The 25,061-nt window shown below is 60.5% G+C and overlaps 1 protein-coding gene and 1 long non-coding RNA gene across 9 annotated transcripts; one reads left to right on the top strand and one right to left on the bottom strand.

The window, feature by feature from the left end:
• Window positions 1–3,820: 3,820 nt before the first annotated feature.
• CLCN7 (Cl-/H+ antiporter 7) lies at window positions 3,821–23,990 on the top strand. Of its 8 annotated transcripts, none has more exons than XR_014072839.1 (25): window positions 3,821–4,037; window positions 10,229–10,300; window positions 12,962–13,033; window positions 13,125–13,190; window positions 13,776–13,908; window positions 14,146–14,255; window positions 14,697–14,777; window positions 15,354–15,416; window positions 15,512–15,595; window positions 16,302–16,395; window positions 16,580–16,644; window positions 16,783–16,899; window positions 17,447–17,501; window positions 17,752–17,812; window positions 18,283–18,421; window positions 19,123–19,216; window positions 19,920–20,089; window positions 20,959–21,010; window positions 21,183–21,310; window positions 21,409–21,494; window positions 21,591–21,720; window positions 22,161–22,293; window positions 22,388–22,564; window positions 22,644–22,724; window positions 22,863–23,990. XR_014072839.1 is itself a non-coding variant. In XM_081555664.1 (25 exons), the coding sequence occupies exons 1-25, from the start codon at window positions 3,885–3,887 to the stop codon at window positions 22,947–22,949; spliced, it is 2,430 nt and encodes an 809-aa protein (XP_081411790.1). In that variant the 5' UTR covers window positions 3,821–3,884; the 3' UTR covers window positions 22,950–23,990. The 8 variants fall into 8 exon arrangements, 7 of the variants coding, with proteins under 7 accessions (XP_081411790.1, XP_081411791.1, XP_081411793.1 ...); XM_081555664.1 differs by having other exon boundaries at window positions 22,234–22,293; XM_081555665.1 differs by lacking the exon at window positions 15,354–15,416 and having other exon boundaries at window positions 22,234–22,293.
• On the bottom strand, window positions 23,425–25,013 carry LOC145531883 (uncharacterized). Its single transcript, XR_014072841.1, has 2 exons — window positions 24,322–25,013; window positions 23,425–23,958 (listed from the first exon to the last, which is right to left on the bottom strand). It is a non-coding gene; the product is annotated as an uncharacterized LOC145531883 (long non-coding RNA).
• Window positions 25,014–25,061: the final 48 nt, after the last annotated feature.

Consider the following 25,061-nt stretch of genomic DNA (forward strand, 5'->3'; position numbering starts at 1 on the left):
GCTTCCTTGGTGTGGGTTTGGGGCAGCCACAGGTTGGCTCCTGGAGAACTCTTTTCCTTGTGTTAGCTGCCGTGGTCCTCTCTCCACAAGGCTTGTGAGAGTTTCTGTTTGTCTATTCCCTGTTTCAATCTCTCGCGTGAGAAGGGCCGGAGAGTCCATTTCCTGGCCCTGCAGCTCCTTCACCCTGGGGGTCCATCAAGGTTCTGTGACACGGCTGGTGAGGCTACCAGAGCCGCTGGGAAGGGGACTTGCAAAGGAAACAGGCTACTCAGAAACACACATTAAGGATGGGCAATGCTTTTGCGTACTATGAAATTCACCCATTCTAAGTGTAGAGTTTGAAGATTTGTAGTCAATCTGCCAAGTATGCAACCATCGCCATGATCCAGCTTTAGCACATTTCCATTGCCCCCCCATAAAGACATCATGCCTGTTATGGTCACTCCTGTCCCCACACAGCCCCTCCCCCAGCTCCGCGCCCAATCTCCTACTCTCTGTCTCTGTGGATTTGCCTGTTCTGGACATTTTGCATAAATGGACTCCTTCACTGTGTGGTCCTTGGTGTCTGGCTTCTCTCACCGAGCATCATGCTTTCCAGGTTTGTCTGTGTTGTAGCGTCCATCTGCTGTGTTCCTTTGTGTGGCTGAATGACCTTCTGCCGTAATGACCCATGTTTTGTTTATCCATTCATCAGTCGATGGAAACTTGGGTGGTTTCCAGTTGGGGGCCCCTGTGAATGAAGCCGCTGTGCACACCCTCCTCTGAGTCCTTGTGTAGACACATGCTTCTATTTCTCTTGAGCGGATACCTAAAAGCGGAATTCCTGGGTTAAATGATAAAATCATGTTTAAACTTTCAAAGAAACCACCAAATTGTTTTCCAAAGTGACTGCATTGTTTTATATCCCCGCCAGCACTCTATGATGGTTGCCATCACTCCACATTCTTGCCAGTACTGGGTATTGTTTTTGACAGCTTTTTTTTTTTAGAATTTTGAATCATGGCAAGTTTAAAAAAAAAAAAATGCATTGACAGAACAGATGTGGGGAATCCCCTGGCACTCCAGTGATTAGGACTCAGCCCGGGAGAAAAAAAAGAAAAACAATCAGTGTGATGTAAATTAATCCTTGCAAGTTCTCAGAACCTGAAAGTCAATCTGTGGGTACAGAAAAGAGCAGTGTTGGGGAGTGTGTGGTGGGGGCGGCGGGCACGTCTGTTCATCTGTTGGAAAAGCTTAGAATCACTAAGTATGGAAACAGGCCTGCTCCGTGGGCGGGGGTGGGGGAAGGTCGCTGAAATCAGTCCTTGGGGCCTCTTAGCAGTGATCCCAGGCCTTTAGCCAGTCTGGCCAGCCACCTCCCCTCCCACCTCCCAGCCCATTACCCCAGCCATCCGTGAGTCAAGGTCAGAGGATGAATCCCAGGTCTGGAAACCCCCCTGGGTGACCACAGGACAGCCCTGGAACCACAGACTTCTGCTTTCCCTGGCACTTCCCCAGGGTGTGTCTGTCTTCACGGAGAGCTGCCCTTCTCAGTCTCTTCTTTCCCAGGCTCCTCTGGCCTTTTCTGTAGCCCTGGTTGCGTTGCACTGTTGAGGAGGGAGAGACACCATCTTTTGGGGGAAGACTAATTTGATTAGGAAGCATTTATTTAGGGACAGCTGGGTCACCAGCATTGAGAGAACACGCAGGCCGTTTCCCACCCTCCGCAGCTTTCAGGCGTGTTACGAACTCCTGTGATAACACCACAGCATCGTCCGTTCACTTTCACTGCAGCATTTCTGCCCAGTGTTCACAGACGCTGAAACGGTGGGCATTTGGCAGAGGTAGCGTGGCAGTGGGCTGTCTGCCACCCTGCATCTGGGTGCTTGGTGGGGCCTCTCCAGGAGGGCAGACCCGCCTGGGAAGGTGTTTGTGGGGGAGATTGGTGGGAACTCAGGTCGTTAGGCATTTGGGCAGGGCTGGGATTTCCACCATGAAATTAAAAGACGCTTACTCCTTGGAAGGAAGGTTATGGCCAACCTAGATAGCATATTTAAAAGCAGAGACATTACTTTGCCAACAAAAGTCCGTCTAGTCAAGGCTATGGTTTTTCTAGTGGTCATGTATGGATATGAGAGTTGGACGGTGAAGAAAGCTGAGCGCCAAAGAATTGATGCTTTTGAACTGTGGTGTTGGAGAAGACTCTTGAGAGTCCCTTGGACTGCAAGGAGATCCAATCAATCCATCCTAAAAGAGATCAATCCTGGGTGTTCATTGGAAGGTCTGATGTTGAAGCTGAAACTCCAATACTTTGGCCACCTCATACAAAGGGTTGACTCATTGGAAAAGACCCTAATGCTGGGTAGGATTGGGGGCGGGAGGAGAAGGGGACGACAGAGGATGAGATGGTTGGATGGCATAACCAACTCGATGGACATGGGTTTGGGTAGACTCCAGGAGTTGGTGATGGACAGAGAGGCCTGGCGTGCTGCAATTCATGGGGTCACAAAGAGTCGGACACGACTGAGCGACTGAACTGAACTGAACTGGGATTTCCACCAAGGAGTGTAGGGGAAGCCCATCTAGGTTTTGGGGCAGGGGAGGCTGAACAAGACACGGGGATCCTCGATGGGTGAATGAAGGGAACCACACCCACCTCAAATCCTATCAACCCCACCTCTGATCTGAGTCCGCTGCGTTCCTGGGTAGGGAGGACAAAAGAATGCAGAGAGGCCTCCCCTGCGGACCCCTCGTCCCCAGGCCTGTTCTCACTTCCCCATGGCTCTGTGCAGCTCTCCACAGGCCTGGGCTTCATACAACCTGCATTCGCCCACTCTATTCAGTCGAGAATCAACCCCACCGCTCCTTAGAGCCTGAACCAGCTTCACTCCGTGGCCTCCAGGCCCTCCTCCACAGACAGGGTGGGCACACGATTGTCCTTATCCCGCAAAAGGGAAAGTCAGGTCACACCTTTTGCAATGGTGGGGAAAACTTACATTCTGTTGGGCTTCCTTCCTCTTATTTTGGCTTCAGTTTTGGTTTTATGTTGAAACATGCGGGAGAAAAGCCTATAAAGAACTACTAAAATGTCTTTATTTTGAAAAGCTTCAAATTTAAAGAAAAAAGTTACAAAAAGAATACGTTGCACAAGTGTATTTACCCTGGATTCATCCGTGGGAATATCCCGCCAGCTTGCTTTCTCCCTCTGTGGGTAGCTACATACTGTGATTACCATTAGCTTGTGAATCACTTGAGGCTACACTGCAGACATCACATCACAGTTCCTGAATATCTCAGTGCTGTCTCCAGAGGAAATGGGCTTTTCTGATATGACACCCAGACGAAGATCACACCCCAGGTTTGGGCGCCGCAGTAACATCCCTACGCAATGCACAGTGCATGTCTGATCTTTGCCAATTGTCTCCCAAATGCCAGGCCCACGAGCAGCTAGGTTGCCGGCCTCTTGATCTCTTCTCATCCAGGGCGGTCCCTCGGTGTTCCTCGGTGGACGCTGACACTGCAGGAAGAGCTGCCTAGCTGGCACGTGTCCCGAAACTGGAGTTCAACTGGATTTTCCCCCTGTGATGCGCTTCCTGCAGAAAGGCCACAGGGGCATGATGTGTCCTCAGCACAACCGTTTGCTGCGTGGGGACCCGTCCCAACAGGCGGGACTGCATGCATGGCCGTGCGGACTCGCCCTGGAGCCGGCTCACTCTCCGCCCGGCCCAGCCGGCGCTGGGCGGCGGGACTGCAACTCCCAGAAGGCTGCGCGCGCCCCGCGGAGCCATCGGATCACGTGGGTGCCGGCGGGGCCACGTGACCCGGACGGCCGTCACGTGGCGGCGGCGCGGGTCACGAGAACAAACACAGCCGCGGCGCCCGTGGCCGGTCCACTGCGGCGGGACATGGCCAACGTCTCTAAGAAGGTGTCGTGGTCCGGCCGCGACCTGGACGACGACGAGGCGGCGCCGCTGCTGCGGAGGGCGGCGCGGCCCGGGACGCCGGCCGGGGAGGCGGCACCGCTGCTGAACGGGGCCGGGCCCGCGGCTGCCCGCGCGGTGAGCCGGGGGCAGGCGGGCCGGGCCGAGTCCGCGCCGCGCTCGCGGGGGTCGGGGGCCGGGGACGCGGCGAGTCCGTGCTCGGACCGCCGTGCGGACGGCAGGGCGGGCTCGGAAGCCGGGCCCCGCGGTTCTGGACTCGCGGGATCGCGGGGCCGGCCCCTTGTCCCCGGTGGAGCCCGGCCGCTGCGTTCGCGCCCCGGCAGCGCGAAGCTGTTTCTTCCGTTTGCTCCACAGCAGTTGTAAAGAGAAGGCAGGTGATCCTTCTGCTCAGGTCACCCGTTACTTTTTGTTTTGCTTTTTTTTTTTTAAATACGAGGTACTATTTTTACCGGGTCGTTTTTGATCCGCTAGGAAGGAGGTTTCAAGACCTTAGGTTGCGGAGTTTGCTTTTGCGGTGGGAATACCTTGGGGACTCGGCCGGCCCCCTTCTTTAGACGCATTGGTTTCAGGGCGATCTTAGAAACGACAGGGACTTGCGTTCAGTTTTCCCGCAGCTCATCATTGGAATGCAAGCGCAGCCAGACTCAGGAAGACAAGTCCCAGTGGTCGAAATGTGCCTTGCGGGTTAGCACAGAAGTTTGTGTCACTTAAATGAATTCCCATGTGTTGTGTTAATTTTGAGTTGATTGCATGGCCTTACTCTGTTTTGTGAGTTTTCTTCCCCTTTCTTTTTTCTCACTGTATCCTATATGTGTCCTTTACACCCTTGTGTGGTGTTTAATGAGGAAGGACGCAAGCATGGGGCTGTTCCCCTAGAACTTATCTTTAGATTCCCCTGGTCCCCCAGAGGTGCGTCAGACAGTGTGGGTCACAGTGTGCTCTGTGAGTGAGGTCTTCTGCTCCAGCGCTGTCTGTCCACATGAGAACTGACCTAAAGGGGCTGACTTGCAGTAGTTTTTGATCTGCTAGGAGACAGGGCTGCTTTGTTATTTTCTTCTCAAAATGTTTGTTTCTTTTGTCCTCTTTAAAAGAAAGTCATCTGAAATTTACAAACTACAAATATGAAACTGGCCCTAAGGGCTGACAGGTAAAGCGATTGAAAGCTTCCAGATGGAATTGGAGTTTATTTCAGGACTCAGTGTGCTGGGGTTTCTCAATTCTTCTTAGACAGCATAGGCACAGGAGTTGGCTTTTTTTTTTTTTCTTAAGAACCTGTTGACTCTTCCCTTGAAGCTCATTCCCCTGTAAAACACCTTTACAAGCTTTTTTGTTTTTCCTTTGTGTTTAACGATAAGTGATCGGCTGCTCTTAAGCAATTTGAAAATAACGTGTGGTGCATCTGTCCATGCGCTGTTCACAGAGGTGAACAGCACAGCTCCCTTGCCACTGGCTCCAATTCCTGGAAGAACAGGCTCAGTGCTCTGGGAGGACTGCGTGAGGGGCCCCGAGGGCAGGAGAGGTCACCTTGGGTCCAGTCTTGAGGTGTGCATGATCCTCGGGCTGGTAGACAGAGGGGAGAGATAAAGGGAGAGTGCATTTGGGAAGCAAATTGGAGTGGGTAGTGGGGCTGGGGAAGGAGCCAGGGTGGACCCGCAGGGGACAGCTGCGGGCTTCCAGTTGTCTTTATTTCATGGAGAATCCTTGGGAAGCTGGAGACTCCAGCCTCGAAGGATGCTCAGATGGCCTGGGGTGGGCGGGTGGAGGGGCTAGGGGTCACCAGAGGCACCGATGCAGGATCTCCGCCCTGCATCAGTAGAGGCAAGTGCACAGCCTCCTTGCCGGCAAGGAGGGTCACCCGTGTCCAGCCCCCAGCTGTGTTCAACACTGATCACTCCCGGGACTATCAGTAACAGCAACTCAGCAGTGGTGGTCTTTGGGTTGCTATTCCTGGTGGTTCTCCCCTGCTGCTGACTCAGCCATTTAAGGCCAGCCATCTTGCAGGAGGGATGGTTCTGGACTGGCGAGCTGAGTTCACTGCAGCACACTTGGAAGCTGCTCTTGGAACAGGGCTGTTTGAACTGAAGTGACAGCCCAGTGCTGCGGGGTTTATTGCAGGGTGTCCCCAACCGGAAGCTGGTGCACCCGACGTGGGAACCTGCCAGACACTGTGGGGTCGCTGCTGTGGGCTGGGCAGGATGGGTTGTGGGGTGCCCTGAGCTTAACTCCATCCTTCGGGAACCAGGCCATTCAGAGCTGCTCTTCTCTCTCTCTGGCCCTCGGCCCACTGTGCCCGAGTGTGGGGTGAAGGTGGGTCAGCCAGCAAGTTGCTGCCTGTCCACGCCTGGGGCAGGGGAGGTGGTGTCAGCCAGCAAGTCACAGTCATGTGTGTGGGCAGAGGGTGGGCAGCAGGAAGCAGAGGGTTCTGAGGACTCAGGGAAGCCTGGGCCGGCAGCAGCTCCGGGCTGGGGCGAGTGTCTGTGGGAAGTCACTCTGCCTCAGTGTCCGCGTGCTCTCCTCCTCCCCTTCCAGCTGCCCTGGCCCCATGTCACAGGGTGCAGGCTGGCCACCTTGGCACCCTCCCCGAGGGCTCCCTACCTCCCCTGTCTCCCCCAGGCCTTCAGTAGCCCCTGCCTAGGCCTGGCCTGGGTGGCTCAGAGTCTGGGAGGCAGAGGACGTGGATACAGCTGAACCGTGCAGGAGAGGTGAGGACAAGAGTGGGCCCAGAGCCAGTCAGGGTGTCTGGGAGGCCCCCCGGGCAGAGGCGGTGGTGCTCGGTCAGCGAGGCCATGGCTGCAGGGCTGTTCCCATCCCCCCACCCTCTTCTATCAGCTCTCTGCCAGATGCCACCTCCCCCGCCACCTTGGACCCTGGCATCACCGTCAAAGCCTTTCTCATGGTTTATGCTGACTTTGTTTATGGGCAGCCTGGTTTTTCTGACTATAAGCCCCTGGTGGCAGAGGCCCTGTGCGTGTCCTCAGTGCTTGGGGGGCGGGAGGGGGGCTTCGGGCTGAGGGACGTTGGAAAGCAGAGGACAGGGGTGCGCAGACAGCCGTTAAACTGATTGTCGTTTGTTTTAATGATGCTAAAACTGCGAACACAGTTTACCATCTTAACCGTGATTAAGCATATACAGTCGGCAGCACTAAGTCCTCCAGCACCACCAGCACCTCCAGGACATTCTCGTCCTCTCAGACTGAATCTCTGTCACCTGTGAACACTGACTCCCCAGCCCTCCCCCAGCCCCTGGCAGCAGCCGGTCCGCTGTCTGTCTGTCTGATGTCTCAGAGCAGCGGTGTCATACAGTGTTTGTTGTTTTGTGACTGGCTTCTTTCTCTTGGTGCCTCCAGGTCTGTGTGTGCTGTAGCATGTGACAGGACTTCCCCCTTTCTAAGGTGGAATAGTACTGCGCTGTGTAGATGGAGCACATTAGGCTTAGATACGCATCTTCCAATGGGCAGCTGGGTTACTTCTACCCCTTGGCTACTGTAAACAATGCTGCCGTGAATGTGGGTGTACACACACCTCTTTGAGACCCCTTTTTCTGTTCATTTGGGTCTGTACCCAGAGGTGGAATTCCTGGATCGTGAGGTAATTCTATTTTTAATTTTTTGAGTAACCTCTGTCCTGTTTTTCACAGCAGCTGCTCTGTTTTACACTCCTAGCAACAGCGCACAAGGGGTCTGGTTCCGGCACGTCCTCACCAGTGTTTGTTACTTTATTTTTTGACCCTGGCCATCCTCACGGGTGTGAGGTGGTATTGCACTGTGGTTTTGATCTTCACGTCCCAAGCCCCTTGGTTGGTCTTTTTAATTGACGCATTTGTTGCTGTTGGGCTGCAGGAGTTACATTCTGTAGGACTAGTTTCTTTTCACTCGGTTCATTGTTTCCTTTGATGCATGGAAGTTCACTTTGATGTAGTCCCATTCCCATATAAGTTTTTAATTAATTGTAGATTTATGGGAATTTGAAAAGACAGTACAAGAGGGCCTGTGTGCCACACCCCGTCTTCTGAGGGGCTTCCGTCTTACCCTGGGGCAGTACCATGCCAAAACTGGGCGCTGACACTGGCACAGTGTATGTGCACAGTGCCCTGCTGTTACGTGTGGCACACCCCTCAGTGCCCGCATCCTGCCTCTTACAACCACTGCCCACCCCCTGCCTGCTCTCCCTCAGGACTGGCATTCCAAAAATCTTGCAGTCCTTTCGGAAGCATGGAGGGTTCACCCAGGCTGTCGTGTGCATCAGCAGTTTGGGGAGGTGCTAGCAAATAGCTTGGGTTTAAGAAAAGAGAACAAGCCACTGTATGTCCAGTAAATGGCTGTTTCATCACAAAAGATAATTCCTTTGTGAGATGCCCATAAAGTTCGGAAAAGAGATGATGAAAACACAAAGGCACTGGAAGAGGGCTGCAGCCGGGAGCCGCAGTGGGGTCTCTATCCCTGCAGGTGCCCGTGTCTGGATCTGACCGCAGCTCCCTGGTGCCCTCGTGTGCTCCCCCAGCGGCTCCCAGTGGGGGAGTCCACGCCTCTGGGGCTGTGCTGCCCGCCTCTCCCCAGGCTGCGCGGTTGCAGGCTGGCCCTCGGGGGCTGTTTAGCTGGCAGGGGAGCTGCTCTGTTGGCTGACTGGGCGCAGCGGGAGCGACTGGTGGTGCGCTCCATCAGTGGGACTGAGACACGCGTGCCCCGACCGCCTGGTTCCGTGGCTCCGCTTGTTGGGTCGGAGGGCAGCTGGGTCTTTCCTGCTGCTTTCAGAACCCGACTTTCAGCTCTGCCTGTCTCTGCACCCCATCTCCTCGATGGACATGTCCCCAGTGTGCGCTGCGCTAGCAGCCGGCACACCATCTGGTGGCGTCTGTCCGTCTGGGGAGTACAGACTGCAGCCAACTCGGGCCCCGCCTGTGAAGTCAGGTCCTTTCTGGGCCAGCAGGCCAGGCCCTCCTGCCTTCCTCATCAGGGTCAGCAGTTTTGGGGGTGTTGTCGATTGTTTTTAGAAAAGAAAGCAGTTGTGTTTCTCTGCTCACTCCCATTGTACTGACATTTGCCATTTACACTTGGAGGAAAGGGGCTGGAGCAGAATGGTGGGCTTGTGAGCACGCCTGACAGGTTACCTGTCGTGGGGGAGCAGTGCCCCTGGGGGGTCCCCCCAGCCTGGAGCCTGTGTGGGGCTCAGCAGCTGAGGTCAGGTCCCAGTGTGGTCATGCTGGGGTCCTCATAGGAGAGGGGGACACACACAACACACGTGTGCACACACACCCACACTCAAGTGCATGCACACACCTGCGTGCACACCCACGTGTGCATACCTATCTGCGTGCACACCTGTAGGCACACTCATGCTCACACACGGGAGGCTAGTGGCAGTGGAGCAGAGGTTGGAGTGACGTGACCACAGCTGAGGGGTTGCCGCACCACCAGAGGTGGGAGGGGCCGGGCTGTCCTCCCTGACCCTGCGCGGGCGTGCTCCCTGCCGGCACTTGTGTCCCTGGAGCTGAGAGAACATTTCTTTGCCGCGGCCTCCGCAGCGTGGTTGCAACCTGGGGCCAGCTCTGCTGGCGGCTGGGCGTGCTGCTGAGTCCACGCCTTCCTGCTGGAGTCCCTGTGTGCTCTGGGCTCCGGCATGGTGGGCCCTTGGTCCTTGTTCCTACGGTGCTTCGTGGCTTTTGCCAGAGGAGAGGCAGGGCACCAGAGCATGTCGGGAGCCCTGGGTCGCAGTTTCATGCTGTGTGTTCCCTCTGTCCTGCAGCGAGGCTTGTTTCCTGGAGGTGCGCCTGTGGGCAGCCTGTGCTTTGTTTCTTGGTCCTCACGTGTGCCATGCCAGGCGCTGGGCGTGAGGGTGGGCACGTGGCAGGGTGACTATCCTGGGCCCAGGAGTGCACCTTGCTTCAGAATGTCCTGCCCCAGAAAGAAGGCTCCTCTGACCGCGTGTCTGGGTGAGGGTGGTAGTGGGGAGGCCTGTGATGGGCCCACCTGCTGGAGCGGCTCGTGTCGTGATGGGGGGACAGAGATGGGGCCTCTGTGGGTGGCGGGGGGGGGTGCAGGGTGAAGGGCTCCTGGAGGAGGGGCTCGATCCCCTGGGTTTCCCAGGACAGGAAGGGGGCCGGGAGGACCCAGGAGGACCCCGTGAGTGGGACAGGCTGTGGGTCGTGGGCCGGGCCTGGGAGCAGCGCCGGCCCCGCTGGCATCCCCAACCCGCGGGTGTGGGTCTGTGCTCCCCCGAGGAGGCCAGGACCCTGGGGGCGGGGGGCGGGGGGTGATGCCAGTGCAGCTCAGCCCACAGCTGAGAGGCCTGCGGTTCTCTTGTGCTTCTAGTCACCACACTCGGCATTCTTCCGAATCGGACAGTTGAGCAACGTGGAGCTGGACGATGAGCTTCTGGACCCTGTGAGTGGGATCCTGCTTGACCAGGCCCCTTCCCCGCCCCACCCCAGACAGCCAGGCCTGCTCTGTGGAGCCGCAGCCTGGCAGAGGGCGGACGGAGGACACGAAACAGAAGGATGACAGGCGGTGACAGTGCCATGCAGAGCATGGGGACAGGACGTGCAGATGGGGGCCACCAGGGGAGGCTACCTTGCGGGACCCTGTCCCCCGAGGCTGAGATGATGAGCACAGCTGGGGGCGTGCATGTCAGAAGCGAGCTGCGGTGTGCGGCCCGGGTGGGGGGCAGGTGCGGGGCGCTTGGTGGCCTGTGGGACAGCATCTCAGGGTGCTGGGCCATTGGACCTGGGTGGCATCCCTTCTTCTGCCCCTGTTTCGGGGGTTGAACTATCCGGCAGTTCCCAGCGTTTTCCTGAGACCCCCTCCCCAAGACGTGCGGTTGACCTCCTCGTGAGCCAGCCTGCATCCCCTGAGGCTGCTGGCGCTGCACGGCCATCGTGTCTTCGTGTCTTTTGGAGAACTTCTGGGTCCCGTGCATGCTTCTTCGCCAAGGTGCTTGTGTTTTTGTGATTGAGCTCTGAGAGGTCTTTGTACACTCCAGGCACATATCGCTTGTCAGTTGCAGGATCTGCAGAAATTTCCTCCTGGCCCGTCACTGGTCTCCTCACTTTGTACTGGTGTCCTTTGAAGCACAAACACTGCTGATTTTGACAGAGTCCGTTGGGTCTGTTTTTTGTTGCTTGTGCTTTGGGTGTCATAGGTAAGAAACCATCACCCAGGCCCCAGTCATAAGCATTTACTCCTGGCTTTTGTGTTCTACAGTTCAGATCTTTGATCCGCTTTCCCCTAGTTTTGTACGTGATGTAAGATAAGGTCCAGCTTCGTTCTTTGCACATGGGTGCCCAGTTTTCCCAGCACCACTTCCTGAAAAGACAGCACTGTCCCTGTTGAGTTGTCTCGGCACCATCGTTGAAGGTCAGTCGCTGTGACGGGTTTGTTTCTGGGCTCTTAGCCTGTCCATGTGCCTGGGCCACATGCCCCTGACGCCTGTAGCTTTGTAGGAAGTTTCAGAAATAGGAAGTTTGATTCATCCCACTTTGTTCATTTCCTGAAAGAGGTTTGGCCCTTCTAGAGAGATCCCTTGTGTGTTTCCATGTGGGGTTCAGGCTCAGCTCATCAGTTTCTCCAGAAGCTCCAGCTGGAGTTTAGAGAGAGGTGGCCTTGACTCTTATCCAGTCTTCTGATCCACAAGCTCAGCATAGCTTCTCATTTGTTTAGGTCTTTTTTTTTTTTTTAACACTGTGTTATAGTTCCTAGTGTACAGATCTTCACTTCCTTTGTTAAGTGCATTCGAGGAATAAGTTTTATTTTGTAGGGTCTTACTTTTTATGCTGTAGTAAATGGAGTTGTTTTCTTAATTTCTTGTTGGATTGTTCAGTGCAGGAGCACGGAACTATGGTTTTTTAGTGTACTTTTTGGGGTTTTCTATATATCAGGCCATGTTATCTGCAAAGAAGAGTTTCACATCTTCCTTCCTGACCTGAGTGCCTTTCCCTTTCTTGCCTGATTGTCCTGGTAGAGCCTGCAGGACAGTGCTGAGCAGAGGTGCCCGAGCAGGCTTCCTCTTCTTGTCTGGATCTCAGAGGAGAAGTCTCAGTCTCTCATCACTGAGCGTGCTGTTACGTGTGGGTCTTCATAGGCACCTTGATCAAGTGGAGGAGGTCCCCCAAATTCCTCTGTTGAGTTTTATCAGATGTTTTTTCTGTGTCTGTTGAGGTGTTCTGTGTGGATTTGGTCCTTTATTGAAACAGTATTGAACTGTTTCTACTTTTACGCCAACTCACCTTCTGATTGTCCGTCCTAACCCTAACTGCATCACACACCCCCAGGCTGAGGGGCTCAGTCTCATGAAACAGCCCCCCCTGACCAGTCCAGGCCATCACCTGTGCTTCTATTGACCAGTGTAAATCAGGGTTCCCACAACCCCCGCCTTGGTTCCATAACTTGCCAGAATGACGCGCAGAACTCAGGGGAGCACTTTGCATATGTTACTGATTTACCACAAAGGACAAGACTCGGGAACAGCCAGATGGGGGAGACGCCCAGGGAAGGTGTGAGAAGGGGTGTGGAGCCCCACACCCTCCCTGGGAGCCCCCTCCCAGCCATCCACGGTCACCGGCCAGAAGCTCCCTGACCCTCCATTTGGGGTTTGAGTGGAGGTCCATCATGCGGGCAGGACTGGTGAATGCCTGCCCGTCAGAGACTAGCTGCGACTCCTGCCCTCTGGTCCTGCGGTGGTCGTCTAGTCCCCAGCCCGGCCGTCTCAGCCCAGACTCTGTCATCACTCAGAGAAGCCAGGCGTTCGGGGCCAGAGCCGGAACACGGATGAGCACCCACAGCGGGTGTCCCATCGCGCCACAGACATCTTCCAGCTTGCTTTTCGGGGCCAGGCCACCTTGGTTCCTGGAGTAACCCGCCTGGCAGGTGTCGTGGGACCTGACCCGCCTGCATCCAGTCGAGGGTTCTGCGTCTCCGCGTCCAGCCACGTGCCTGGCCTGGCTTTGGGCTCGGAATTGTTGCCCCATGGGATGCGCAGGCACGGCCCCTTCCTTGTGCCACTGTATCTTGCTGCGTGCTGGGTTGCCAGGTTCTGTCTCTTCCCCGCAGGACATGGACCCCCCTCACCCCTTCCCCAGGGAGATCCCACACAACGAGAAGCTGCTGTCCCTCAAGTACGAGGTGGGCCTCCGCGCCCTGCCCTCCCCCAGCGTGGCCGACTTGTGCCCACAGGCCGGGTCGCTCACCCCTGTGTCTGCTGCCCGGTCCGCAGAGCCTGGACTACGACAATAGCGAGAACCAGCTGTTCCTGGAGGAGGAGCGGCGTATCAACCACACGGTAAGCCTGCGGGTGAGCCGGCGGGGGGTGTGTATGTGGTGTGTCTGTGTGTCTGTCTGTTAGTGTCTGTGTGTGACTGTCTGTGTGTCTGTGTGCCCGTCTGTGTGTCTCTGTGTGGTGTGTGTCTGTGGTCTGTGTGTGTGTTTGCATGTCTATGTGTGCGTCTGTGTGTGTATGTGTGTCTGTGTGTGGTATGTATATCTGTGTGTCTGTGTTTGTGTGTGTCTGTGTGTCCATCTGTGTGGTGTGTGTGTGTGTCTGTGTGTGGTATGTGTGTGTGCCTGTGTGTCCATCTGTATGTGTCTGTCTGTGTGTCCGTCTGTGTGGTGTGTGTCTGTGTCGGGCTCAGGTGCCCATGCCAGGGTCACGTTGTCACCTCTGAGGAGGCTGTTCTCTAGTGGCGGCTGGAGCATCAGCATCCAGTTATGCGCTGGCTGGGGGGGGTCCATTCCCCCCAGAGCTCCGCGGCCTCTGAGACGCCGCTGGGGCTGCTCTTCTGGGTCTGGGGGCCCGCAGGGTGAGTCGTGCATGGTGGAGGTCCCAGAGCGGCTCCTGACGACCACGCCCGCCTGTGATGGCCCGCAGGCCTTCCGGACGGTGGAGATCAAGCGCTGGGTCATCTGCGCCATGGTGGGCATCCTCACGGGCCTTGTGGCCTGCTTCATCGACATCGTGGTGGAGAAGTTGGCCGGCCTCAAGTACAGACTCGTCAAGGACAGTATCCTTCGTCCATCATCACTCGAGGCCAGAGGACCTGCAGGAGGAGCCCCCGCCCGTGCTCTGCTGTTGGTTGGGGAGCGTGGCTGGGCAGGGGCTGCGTGTCTGGGGGTGAGGCAGTGCAGTGTCCCCAAGGTGCCCGTCAAGTGGCTCGGAGGCCAGAGCGCAGCCCCTGGGAAGCGGCCCCTGGGAAGCGGCACCTGGTGACCCCCCAGCGTGTGGCCCTTGACAGCCGCAGACATCGACAAGTTCACCAAGCTTGGTGGGCTGTCCTTCTCCCTCCTGCTATGGGCCGCGCTCAACGCCGCCTTCGTGCTCCTTGGCTCCGCCATCGTCGCCTTCGTAGAGGTAGGCTGGCCCGTGGGCTCAGCCCCACAGGTCTGCCCGTGAGACAGCCCCAGGGTGCAGGCGGAGGGCCCCACTGAGGGGTCACATGCCCCGGGACCCCGTTTCTCCCCGTGCCCCTTCGCTCCTCCCTGTGGGGGCGTTGGGAGGAGGAGGGGGCCGTGTCCGGAAATGCCTGGGCACAGTGCAGGGTCCCCTGGGCGTGCAAGAGTGCAGGCCCCTCAGCAGGCCCCCTGTCCTGGGAACCCCCACCTTCCCAGGGGGCCACCGGGCCCCCCATGCCCGTGGTGTTTGCTCCCGTCGGTGGTCACTCTATGTGGGGGCGGGAGAGGCAAGTAGCCTCCTCCCCCGGTGGCCCAGGCCCCGCCAGGCGCGTCCTCTTGGGCCTGTGATGGCGGCAGTGGCTCGCTCGGCCTGCGGGCTCACTGCTGCCTCTCCTTCCAGCCGGTCGCCGCTGGCAGCGGGATCCCCCAGATCAAGTGCTTCCTCAATGGGGTGAAGATCCCCCATGTGGTCAGGCTCAAGGTGAGGTGTGAGGCGGCCCCTGGGGGCTCGGGACTCAGCTCAGGACGTGTCCTTGCTGACTTAGGAGTGTTCTATTTGCCCACGTTCACGTCCAGAATTTGCCCAGACCTGCTCTGTCTGCTGCTGCCACGCCTCTGTGTACTTGTACTGGCGGGTTTATGGGAGCTTTGGACGACGACTCCTGGGCATCTCCAGGGGGGTGGTTGGTGGACTTGGGCTGGCGGTTTGCTGGTGACGTCTCTCCTGCCCTTTCTGGGAATGGAGTGCTCCAGGGAGTTGGGGGGCTGGTCCCTCTCAGGGGAGCAGGGAGCAGAGCCCGAGGACAGAGTGAAAGCTGCTCTGCGAGTCTCCTGTGTGGACGTGACTGCCCGGGATGGAAGGTCCGAGGAGATGGGCGATAGGGGAACGCCGGCTGCCCGCCCCCCATCCCTGGACGCCTGCCTGGGTGCTGGCCCCCTTTCGGCCTCCTGCCTGCCGGGGGTCACAGCGAGGTTCCTCTCCGTGTGCAGTTTGTCACTTGGGTTCTTGACTACGTGTGCCCCGTGATCAGATTTGGCACCTTTTCCTTTGTTCCAGACCCTGGTGATCAAAGTGTCCGGCGTGATACTGTCGGTGGTGGGGGGACTGGCCGTGGGGAAGGTAACGGAACGCGGCTGCCCCAGCCTGTGCCCCCTGCACTGACCCGGGGCGGTGGGGGCGTTCTGACCTCCGGAGCACATGTCTGTGCCTTCCAGGAGGGGCCGATGATCCACTCTGGCTCAGTGATTGCCGCAGGCATCTCCCAGGGCAGGTCCACGTCGCTGAAGCGGGACTTCAAGGTGAGTCCCCCAGGTGCCCACGGCCACAGCCCGGGCCGGGCCCGCCTCCCCTGCAGCCTCCTCGCCTCAGCCTCTGGTCCGTGGGGCATCCAGTCGCTCGGTGCCCCCGTGCGGGGGCGTGTGTCTGTGTGGAAACGGCGCGTATCTCTGAGAAGCGTCCATGGGAATGCAGCCCAGAGAGGTCAGGAAGCTCGCGTGTGTGGGCTGGTCCTTCCTGCACAGACCACAGCGTGTGGTCACTGCCTGAGTGGGCAGTGTTTTCTGGACATCAGTGGGCAAGAAGGCTGCCCGAGACCCTGTTCTGCAGTCCTGCCAGCTGACCCCATGGCTGAACCCCTCCGCTCCCCTCCCGCTTCCCTTCCTCCCCCTCCCCCTCACTTTGGGTCTCTTTCCCCACCCCTCCCCACCCCTCCCCACCCCTCCCCACCCCTCCCCTCCCCACCCCACCCCACCCCTCCCCTCCCCTCCCCACCCCACCCCTCCCCTCCCCACCCCACCCCTCCCCTCCCCACCCCACCCCACCCCTCCCCTCCCCACCCCACCCCACCCCACCCCTCCCCTCCCCACCCCACCCCACCCCTCCCCTCCCCCTCACTCTGGGCCCCCTCCCTCTCCCCTCCCCTCCCCCTCACTCTGGGCCCCCTGCCCCTGTCTAAGAGAAGTGCCATCGGAGGCCCGCGCTGAGGCCTCTCTTGTCCTGGCCCAGATCTTCGAGTACTTCCGTAGAGACACAGAGAAGCGGGACTTCGTCTCGGCAGGAGCTGCGGCTGGAGTGTCCGCTGCCTTCGGGGCCCCCGTGGGTGAGGGGGGTGACTGCTGGCCCCTGCTGTGGGGAGGGAGGGAGGGACTTGGTGTTGGGGGACTCTGCCAATGACGACGTGGGCGGGCTTCTGTCGTGGGCCGGGTGCTCTGGGGGCGGGGGTGGTCGTGGTGCAGGGCTGTCTGGTGGGGCAGGCCCTTCAGGGCTGGCGGCTGCTCTTCCAGGTGGGGTGCTGTTCAGCTTGGAGGAGGGTGCATCCTTCTGGAACCAGTTCCTGACGTGGAGAATCGTGAGTGCGGGGACAGCCCCCTCCCGAGGCTGAGCAGCCCTCACCCTGGTCCCTCCCCATCGTCCCCCGCCGGGGCTTGGCCGTGTGCCCGCTGCTGCGACACATCGGCGCTGACAGTGCTCGTCTCTTCGCCTGCAGTTCTTTGCTTCCATGATCTCCACCTTCACCTTGAACTTCGTCCTGAGCATTTACCATGGGAATGCGTGGGATCTGTCCAGCCCTGGGCTCATCAACTTCGGAAGATTCGATACTGAGGTGCCCACCGCGGCGCCCCTCGCCCTGCGGCCTTCCTCCAAGGGGGCCCGGCTGTGCACTCGAGGCTCAGCCCGAGCAGCTGTGGGGGAGCCCTTGTCTGTGGGCTGGGGCTGGAGCCGCCCCTGGGGGAGGGGTGTCTCGCTTGGCCGTGCAGGTGGGGCGCCCATCGGCCAGCAGTGCTTTGGGCAGCTCAGGCGTCTGTGGGCTGTCGGGCAGCATCACTGAGGCTGATGGCCAGCGCCCCGCAGTGGCTCCCAGAGGCCGAGAGATCCTCAGTGGCTGGCTCTTGCCCGTGGACGAGCTACTGGTGGCCAGGTTACCAGCGTCCTCTCCCTCTTTCGTGGCCCCTCACTTTCCCATTTCCAAAAGCCTGGGCCGTCCCCAGAGCCTCCCTGCGAGGAGCCGGGTGGTCTGGTCTGCCCGAGCGCCTGGGCTCCTCCCCTGGGGTCTGCGTGCCTTGCAGGGGCACAGCCCGTGCAGGCCCGGCTTCGTCTGAGCAGGGGCTGGTGGTTTCCTCACGGATGCCTGCTCTCCCTCCTTCACGCAGACCATGGTGTACGTGATCCACGAGATCCCCATCTTCATCGCCATGGGCGTGGTGGGTAAGGATGGCCGCAGACTCCAGGCCCGGCCCAGCTGTGGGGGCCAGAGAAGCCCATGGCCCTGGCCCTGTTGGCTGTCCTGGGCGGCGGTGGCGTCGGCGGGGGGCGGAGCTCTGCTTGACTGAGGACAGTTCGGCATCCTCACTCTGAGTCTGTGGGGGCCCTCCATCCGCGGGCATCCCCTCCAGTCCCCCTGCCACCTGGGCAGCCTTGCCCGAATCCCAGACACCCGGCTCCTTCCTCATCCCAGGGGGCGTTCTCGGAGCTGTGTTCAACGCCTTGAATTACTGGCTGACGATGTTTCGAATCAGGTGAGAAATCGGTTTTGAGAGGTGTGGCTGCACGGGGTCTCTAGAAACAGTCCCGCTCTGGGCTCTCTCCATGTGGAACCCCCGTGCCTAGCGTGCTCCTCCCTGCGCAGCGGGGCACGTGTGGCCTGGCAGGAGGCACAGCTGCAGATCTGGTGCTACCCTGGTGAGGCGTGTCAGGCCTCTTGCGTCAGCCTCGGCGGTTTGCAGGATGTCCTGCCACATACTTGTTCCGGCAAAGTCGCTCCTGTCACGGGGAGAGCCTCCCCGGGGGCCTCTGGTATTCTGCGGCCAAGGCGGGCATCTTGGCCTTCTTTCTTCTTGTCCTCTTTCTCCGGGAGGCAGCCGAGAGCAGGCAAAAGCCCGGGCCAGGTGGGCAGATGGGCGCAGCGTCCGGGGCGGCCTCCCGAGTGACAGGCTCCGTTGCCTTGGCTGCTGGCCATCCCACACTTGGCCCTGGCTGTGCACTCCAGGTACGTCCACCGGCCCTGCCTCCAGGTGGTCGAGGCCACGCTGGTTGCCGCCGTCACAGCCACGGCTGCCTTTGTGCTCATCTACTCGTCCCGGGACTGTCAGCCACTGCGAGGGAGCTCCGTGTCCTATCCCCTCCAGGTAGGCGGCTGGGGGGGTGGGGCAGGGCAAGACCCCAGATGAGGGCGGGCACTGGCCTGGGGTCTCACCTGGCCTTCCAGAGTGGCGGGCTAATGGAGTCTGCAAGGTGGGGTGGTGGGCGTGCAGGGGAGACCCGTGTGCCCGCGCTCACCCTGGCAGGTTTCATTGCAGCCCCAGTGCCCGCCCATGACATGCAGGGACCGAGTGGTTCATGCACCCGGTGGGTCCCCTCCCTGTGGAGAGGGCTGAGCTCTGACACGCGCTCCCACACTGCCGTGTGAAAGACGCCAGAGGGAAGGGCCACACGCAGTATGCTTCTGTTCACCAGGAACGTCCAGGGCAAGCTCCTTCGCAGAAGGGAGCCAGTTGCCGGTTGCCTGAGGGGGGGAATACACACTCACAGGCCTGTCTAGGCCCGCAGCTGGGGGCCATGGGGTGGACAACACCACTCTGCCAGGAGCCTCCGCCCCGGTTACGGCCTCCGGGGGCACGCAGTCTTGCTCAGCCTGAGGGCTGGGCCTGGCACACGCCGGGCACCGACGTCTGCCCAGGCGCCGTGGGAGCCTGCTCCTGATGTGAGCTACCAGGCCCCGCCTCCTCTCCAAGGCCGCAGCCAGACCCCCCTAGGTGTGCTTGTGCCTGACACCGTCCGGCCTGGGACCACTGCGTCCCACTGGCCCATCCACTCTCACCCCTTGTAGCTCTTCTGTGCTGATGGAGAGTACAATTCGATGGCTGCGGCCTTCTTCAACACCCCGGAGAAGAGCGTGGTCAGCCTTTTCCATGACCCCCCAGGTGCGTGCCCCTGATCCGAGGTGTCGTTTGCCTGTCCTCATGTGGGCCTGTCCCCTCTGGCCTGATCTGCAGCCGCCCACAGACGCGGGCCGGCCTGGCTGATGCCTTCTGGCTGAGTGCCCATGGCCTTGCTACAGAGCTGGCTGTCCTAGGGCCCGCGTCTGGCAGCCCGTACCTGGGCCCAGCCAGGCTCCCCATGCTGTCTGCTTCTCTTCCTGGAGGCCGTCCTGTCCTTAGTTCAGACGGGTTTGCCTCCCAGGGTGGGCTTCCCTTCTGGCCGCTGCCCACAGGGGTCACTCGGTCAGAAGACAGTCTGGGGCATGCTCTCTGGCGTTGGGGCCTCACACAGTCTCGTGTTCCTAAAGACAGACAGGCTCAGGCTGGACACAGACCTGTTTCTTGTTCATCAGTCTCGGTTCCCCAGGGGCAAGTGGCTGCTCTGACCACTTGGCGTCTGTCTGCCTCGGCTCCGGCCATCTCTCATTGTCAGTGGCAGCCCAGGACCCCTGCTCCCCACTGCCTGCCCCTTGGGCGGCCGAATTCCCACCCAAGGGCCGGGCCCTGAGACCCTGCACCCAGGCCTCTAAGGAGGAGGAGGCTCAGGGAGTAGGCTGTGACTGGGGGCTCAGCCGGACCACTGGGCGGGCAGCAGCACACGGGGTTGAGTCCACGTAGCATGCCCTGGCCAGCACTCTGTCCGCAGGCTCCTACAACCCGGTGACACTTGGCCTGTTCACCCTGGTCTACTTCTTCCTGGCCTGCTGGACCTACGGGCTCACGGTGTCGGCTGGAGTCTTCATTCCGTCCCTGCTCATCGGGGCCGCCTGGGGCCGGCTCTTCGGCATCTCCCTGTCCTATGTCACGGGGGCCGCGGTGAGTACGTGTCCACCAGGCTGCGGCCGGGCCCGGAGCCCTGGGAAGGCACAGCGGTCTCATGAGTCCAGGGTGGGGGTGTGGGGCCTGGGGGTGCAGAGCTCAGACCTCAGTCCTGGCGCTGCCTCCTGCCTTCCTCCCGCCTGCCTCCCTGGGGCTTGGCCTTCATCCTGTGGGCCTTTCAGCTCTATCATGGTCGTACAGACAACACCTTAAAAAGCCGTCAGAGGGGTGCAGTGAGCCTCCCCTCACCAGGTTCGGGTCGTGTGTCCCAGGTTTCCTTCTGGACACAGTTTTGGCTTTCATTACGGTGGCTTTCGTACCGTAAACTCCTGCCTCGTGGAAGTGAACGGCTGGGCAGCTCCTCAGCGGGTTGCAGAGTTGTGTGACCACGACCACCACCGAGTTCCGGGGTGTTCTTATTATCCCAGAAGGACACCTGTCCACGTTAGGCAGTCACCTTTGTGTCCCCGCTCCCAGCAGCCCTGGTCAGCTTTCTGCCTCAGTGCATGTGCCTCTGCTGGCTATAGCAGCGATCCGTCTGTGCAGGCGGGCCGTCGTGAGCGTCGTGTTTTCACGGCTCACCCGTGCGGTAGTGCAAGTTGAGTTTTCACTCCTTTCTACGCTTCCTGGTATGGCACAGGTGTTTGTGCGTGGACTCCTGCCTACACCCGGCCCCCCGCCCCAGTGTGGCACACGCCCGTCTATCAGGCGGCCGGGTTCACGTGTCCCTGAGTGGGCTCGGTGGGCATGTTCCCAGACTCTGGTGCCACTCTCGTGGACTCGCTCCTGGGCGGCGCAGTCAGTGTGCCTGGGTGGGTTTGGGTTGGGGCTGCCACGGCCCCCAGCACCCAGTGTCTTCCCTGCAGGTCTGGGCGGACCCTGGCAAGTACGCCCTAATGGGAGCTGCTGCCCAGCTGGGTGAGTGCTGGCCACCATGTGCACGTCCCAAGATCGGGAGGGCCCCCACCCCTATCTGGTGCTGCCTGGGGACCAGGCCATGGGGTTGGATGGACTGTGGGGTGCTGCACAGGGGACCCGGCAGGGGCTGGTGCCCCACCCACTCAGTCTCCCCCCTTTCTCCCCCGGGCAGGTGGGATCGTGAGGATGACGCTGAGCCTGACGGTCATCATGATGGAGGCCACCAGTAACGTGACCTATGGCTTCCCCATCATGCTGGTGCTCATGACCGCCAAGATCGTGGGGGACGTCTTCATCGAGGTGCAGCAGGGGCACTGGGGGTCGGCGGCCGCAGTGAGGGCGGGCCCTTGGAGGTAGTCCCCAGCAGCCTTGTGCATGGCCACACCTGCTCTCCCCAGGGCCTGTACGACATGCACATCCAGCTGCAGAGCGTGCCCTTCCTGCACTGGGAGGCCCCCGTCACCTCGCACTCACTCACCGCCAGGTACCCTCCCAGGCAGGCCCACAGGCTGGGCGGGTGCTGGACGCCCCGGGAGGCCTCGTCAGCCACGTGGTGGGTCACGGCGTGGCTCTTGCGCAGGGAGGTGATGAGCACGCCGGTCACCTGCCTGCGGAGGAGGGAGAAGGTGGGCGTCATCGTGGACGTGCTGAGCAGCACGGCGTCCAACCACAACGGCTTCCCCGTGGTAGAGGACGCCAACGGCACACAGGTACTGGCCCTCACAGAAGGCTGGGCTGCCACCTGTCCCGGCCAGGGCAGCAAGCGGGGGCGGGCTCCCGTGAGGGTGGGCATCTTGTTCTGGGGTTTCTGGTAGAATCCACTGCTCACACCGCTGTGCTTGTGAGCGCAGTTCCCACAGTGTGGGTGGTTACTGAAGTGCCCGAGCGTCTTGTGGTCACACCCCAGGCTGCACCCCTAGCCGAGGAGTCGGGGCTGTGACTGTTGGGGTCCTGACAGGACCTGTAGGCCTGCTGCCTCCGGCAGCTAGGCCGGGGGCCATAGTCTGCTTCTTGCCCCCACAAACACGACGACCTTTCGGGATCTCTGGTCTGGGTCCTGCCACCTCTCCTGGGCGTTTGGGGACCAGCAAGTCTGCCCAGGGAAGTGCCTGCGGTGTGGCTAGCGCCCATGGGCTGCCGGCCTCACCAGGGAGCCTGGCTGGAGCCTGCAGATGGCAGGGTGGGTCCCGGGGCTCCTGCAGACGAGGGCGTCTCTCGTGCAGCCAGCGCGGCTCCAGGGCTTGATCCTGCGCTCTCAGCTCATCGTCCTGCTCAAGCACAAGGTAGTCCGTCGGGCAGCCTGGGAGCTGGGCGGGGCCCTGGGCTCTGAGCTTCCAGCGCCCGACGCCCATCCCACGTGCACCCGGCCTCCCATAGGTGTTCGTGGAGCGCTCCAGCATGGGCCTGCTGCGACGCCGGCTGCGGCTGAAGGACTTCCGTGACGCCTACCCACGCTTCCCTCCGATCCAGTCCATCCACGTGTCGCAGGATGAGCGGGAGTGCACCATGGACCTGTCCGAGTTCATGAACCCCTCGCCCTACACTGTGCCCCAGGTACTGCTGGGGGTCCTGCCTCGTCCCCTCCAGGTGGGGCAGGGCCGGTGGGCGACCTGAGGCCATGTCCATGTTGCAGGAGGCGTCGCTCCCGCGGGTGTTCAAGCTGTTCCGGGCCCTGGGCCTCCGGCACCTGGTGGTGGTAGACAATTGCAATCAGGTGAGGGGATGGCCTGCTGCCTCTGGCCTGCCTGCCTGTCCACCCCCAGGGCTCCCCCAGGCTGTGCCATCCCCTGCACGCAGGGCAGGGGCATCCACGGAGGACGCTGGGCCTCATGACCTGGCTTTGCTCCTTCAGGTGGTCGGGCTGGTGACCAGGAAGGATCTGGCCAGGTACCGGCTTGGAAAGGGGGGCCTGGAGGAGCTCTCTCTGGCCCAGACGTGAGGCCCTGGTGCCTACACCTTCCCCAGGGCCCCCGCCTCACTCCCTGGCAGCAGACCCAGCGACCGCAGGACGTTGGGGATGGCCCATCCAGCATGTGGCTAACGTGGGCGCTGTGTTCTCAGCTTCTCCTCCCCCAACCTCACCCCTAGGATCCCACACCCAGCCTCCTGTTCCTGATTCTTCAGGAATCTGTGCAACTGTTGCTCTCTTTCCAAGAGCCCGTGAGCATGCGTGTCCACGCGTGTATGTGGGGGACAGCTGGCGAGCAGGGGCCCGTGGGTCCAAGTGCTGCAGCCCCAGGACGGGCTGGTTCCTAGGCCCGCGCCCTGAGCACCGCCAGCGGCTGCAGTGGATACCCCTGGCCCTCAGGCTTTGGCTCAGTTTGTGGCCGCCGGGTTTGGATCTGGGCAGAGACCCGAGCTGGAGGCACAGAGGCGAGGGCTCGCGGAGCAGGACCATCCTGGAGTGCCAGCCCCAGAGCCGGACTCCCAGACTCACCTCTGCAGCCCCGGCCTTGCTCCCTCAGTGCAGTGGGCTCTGTGCCGGGGTCGGGGCCCAGGGGGAGAGCGGAGACCCTCCTGCAGGCCTGGACCCCGGAGTCCAACCACACCTCTGTCACCACGCCCCTGTGGACGCTGCTGGGAAGGCAGATCTTGGCACACAGAGCCCCAGTGGCCCTGAGCGATACTCTGTAGCAGCTCTGCTTCCAGTGTCGGGGGCAGGGGCTTTCTGGGATGAGTTGGCGAGCCCAGAGCAGGGACGCACCCTTCCCAGGCAGGGCAGGCCCAGAGCTGGGATGCTATGTCCTCAAGGTCCCACGGGACCTTTCTTTTTCAGGGACTCGCGTCCCTGGCCCAGTCTGTGATGGCAGCAGTGGATGGCTCTGTGGTGGGTTGGTGGGCACTCCAGCTGGGTTTCAGCCCCTTTCAAGGGGGTGGGGCCTTGGAAGGTGGCTCTCTTCCTGGTGGGGAAGCCCTCCGTGGGGGAACGGGGGTCCAAGCGTGGGGATCTGAATGGGAGAAATAAAGGAATGGTACTGATGACCCGTGTCCGCTCCTTGTTCCCACCCAGTGTGGACCCTGATCCAGCACCCAGGATTCACAGGCTCACAGGGGTGGAGGTGGGGGATACTCCAGTGGGGACACCCCTGAATGGGGGATGCAGGTGAGGGGCTTAGAGATCCTGCATGGGGAAGTGTCCGGGGCCACCCCAAGCCCCAGGGAGGCTGGGCCCCAGCCACCACATTCTCCACGTTGCTCTTGGGACCACCGCAGAGCCCTTGGAGAAGGAAGTCTTCCCTCCCCCTGCTTCCCGACCGCAGCCCCAGTCTGCTCGGTCGGGGTCAGCCCCTCAGTACCACCCTGTCCCTGACCTGCCGGCCTCCAGGGTGTGTGATGTGGCCGCAGAGCGTTGTGCTCCGTGGAGAGGAGTTGCCTTTGACACAGGCACTTTGTCATAGGGAAGCCCCCCGACAGCCCTCGTGGGCAGGTCTGGCAGCAGTGGGAGTGGGACCACCTAGGTGGAGTGAGGGGCCCAAATGTCCACACAGGCCTGAAGCCAGACGTGGCCCCCTGGCACCCAGCTGCAGGCCAAGGTGCGAGGAGAGTGCGGGCGCCGTCCCCTGTTGCTGGGCGTTGCTGTCGGTCGAGAGGTCGGGTGGCGTGTTAGTTAGTTACCCCCTAAGAGGGGACTGTGCAGGTCCGCGCAGCCTGCCCTTCCTCACGGGGCTGCGCCTGCCCTGCGGCCGGCCCCCTCCTAGTGGCCCTGCCTGGGCGTCGCCCTGTCACCCCTGTGGCCCCCGTGGCCCCCGCGCCCTCAGCCTGGCCGCCTCCCTGTGCTTGGTGTGGTCCTGGCCTCCAGCCTCCCCGCTCAGGCTCCCTGACCAGAAGGCCAGTGATCACTTCCGGGCCGCCCCTCCCACCGGGCTAGGGGTTCCCTGGCTGGCCCAGCGGCCAGCAGCCACTCCTCCGACTGGTAGGGGGCATCCCCTCAGGGCCGTCCAAGAGTGAGCAGTTGGGGCGGCCTCACTGGGACAGGGAAGCTGAGGGCTCAGGTTGCAATGGCAGTTGGGCCGTGATGTCAGGAGGTTCTGTTGAGGAGAAGGTTCCGGCA

Source organism: Giraffa tippelskirchi, chromosome 13, assembly GCF_054371585.1.
Source record: "Giraffa tippelskirchi isolate mGirTip1 chromosome 13, T2T-mGirTip1v1.2.pri, whole genome shotgun sequence".
NCBI lineage: Eukaryota > Metazoa > Chordata > Mammalia > Artiodactyla > Giraffidae > Giraffa > Giraffa tippelskirchi.

Excerpts from the sequence above, each read along its gene's own strand:
- CLCN7 (XM_081555664.1), top strand. The coding sequence starts at position 3,885 with ATGGCCAACGTCTCTAAGAAGGTGTCGTGGTCCGGCCGCGACCTGGAC. Across the intron at positions 17,813-18,282 it reads CTGACGATGTTTCGAATCAG|GTACGTCCACCGGCCCTGCC; the intron begins GTGAGAAATCGG and ends TGTGCACTCCAG. Across the intron at positions 21,311-21,408 it reads TGGGGGACGTCTTCATCGAG|GGCCTGTACGACATGCACAT; the intron begins GTGCAGCAGGGG and ends TGCTCTCCCCAG.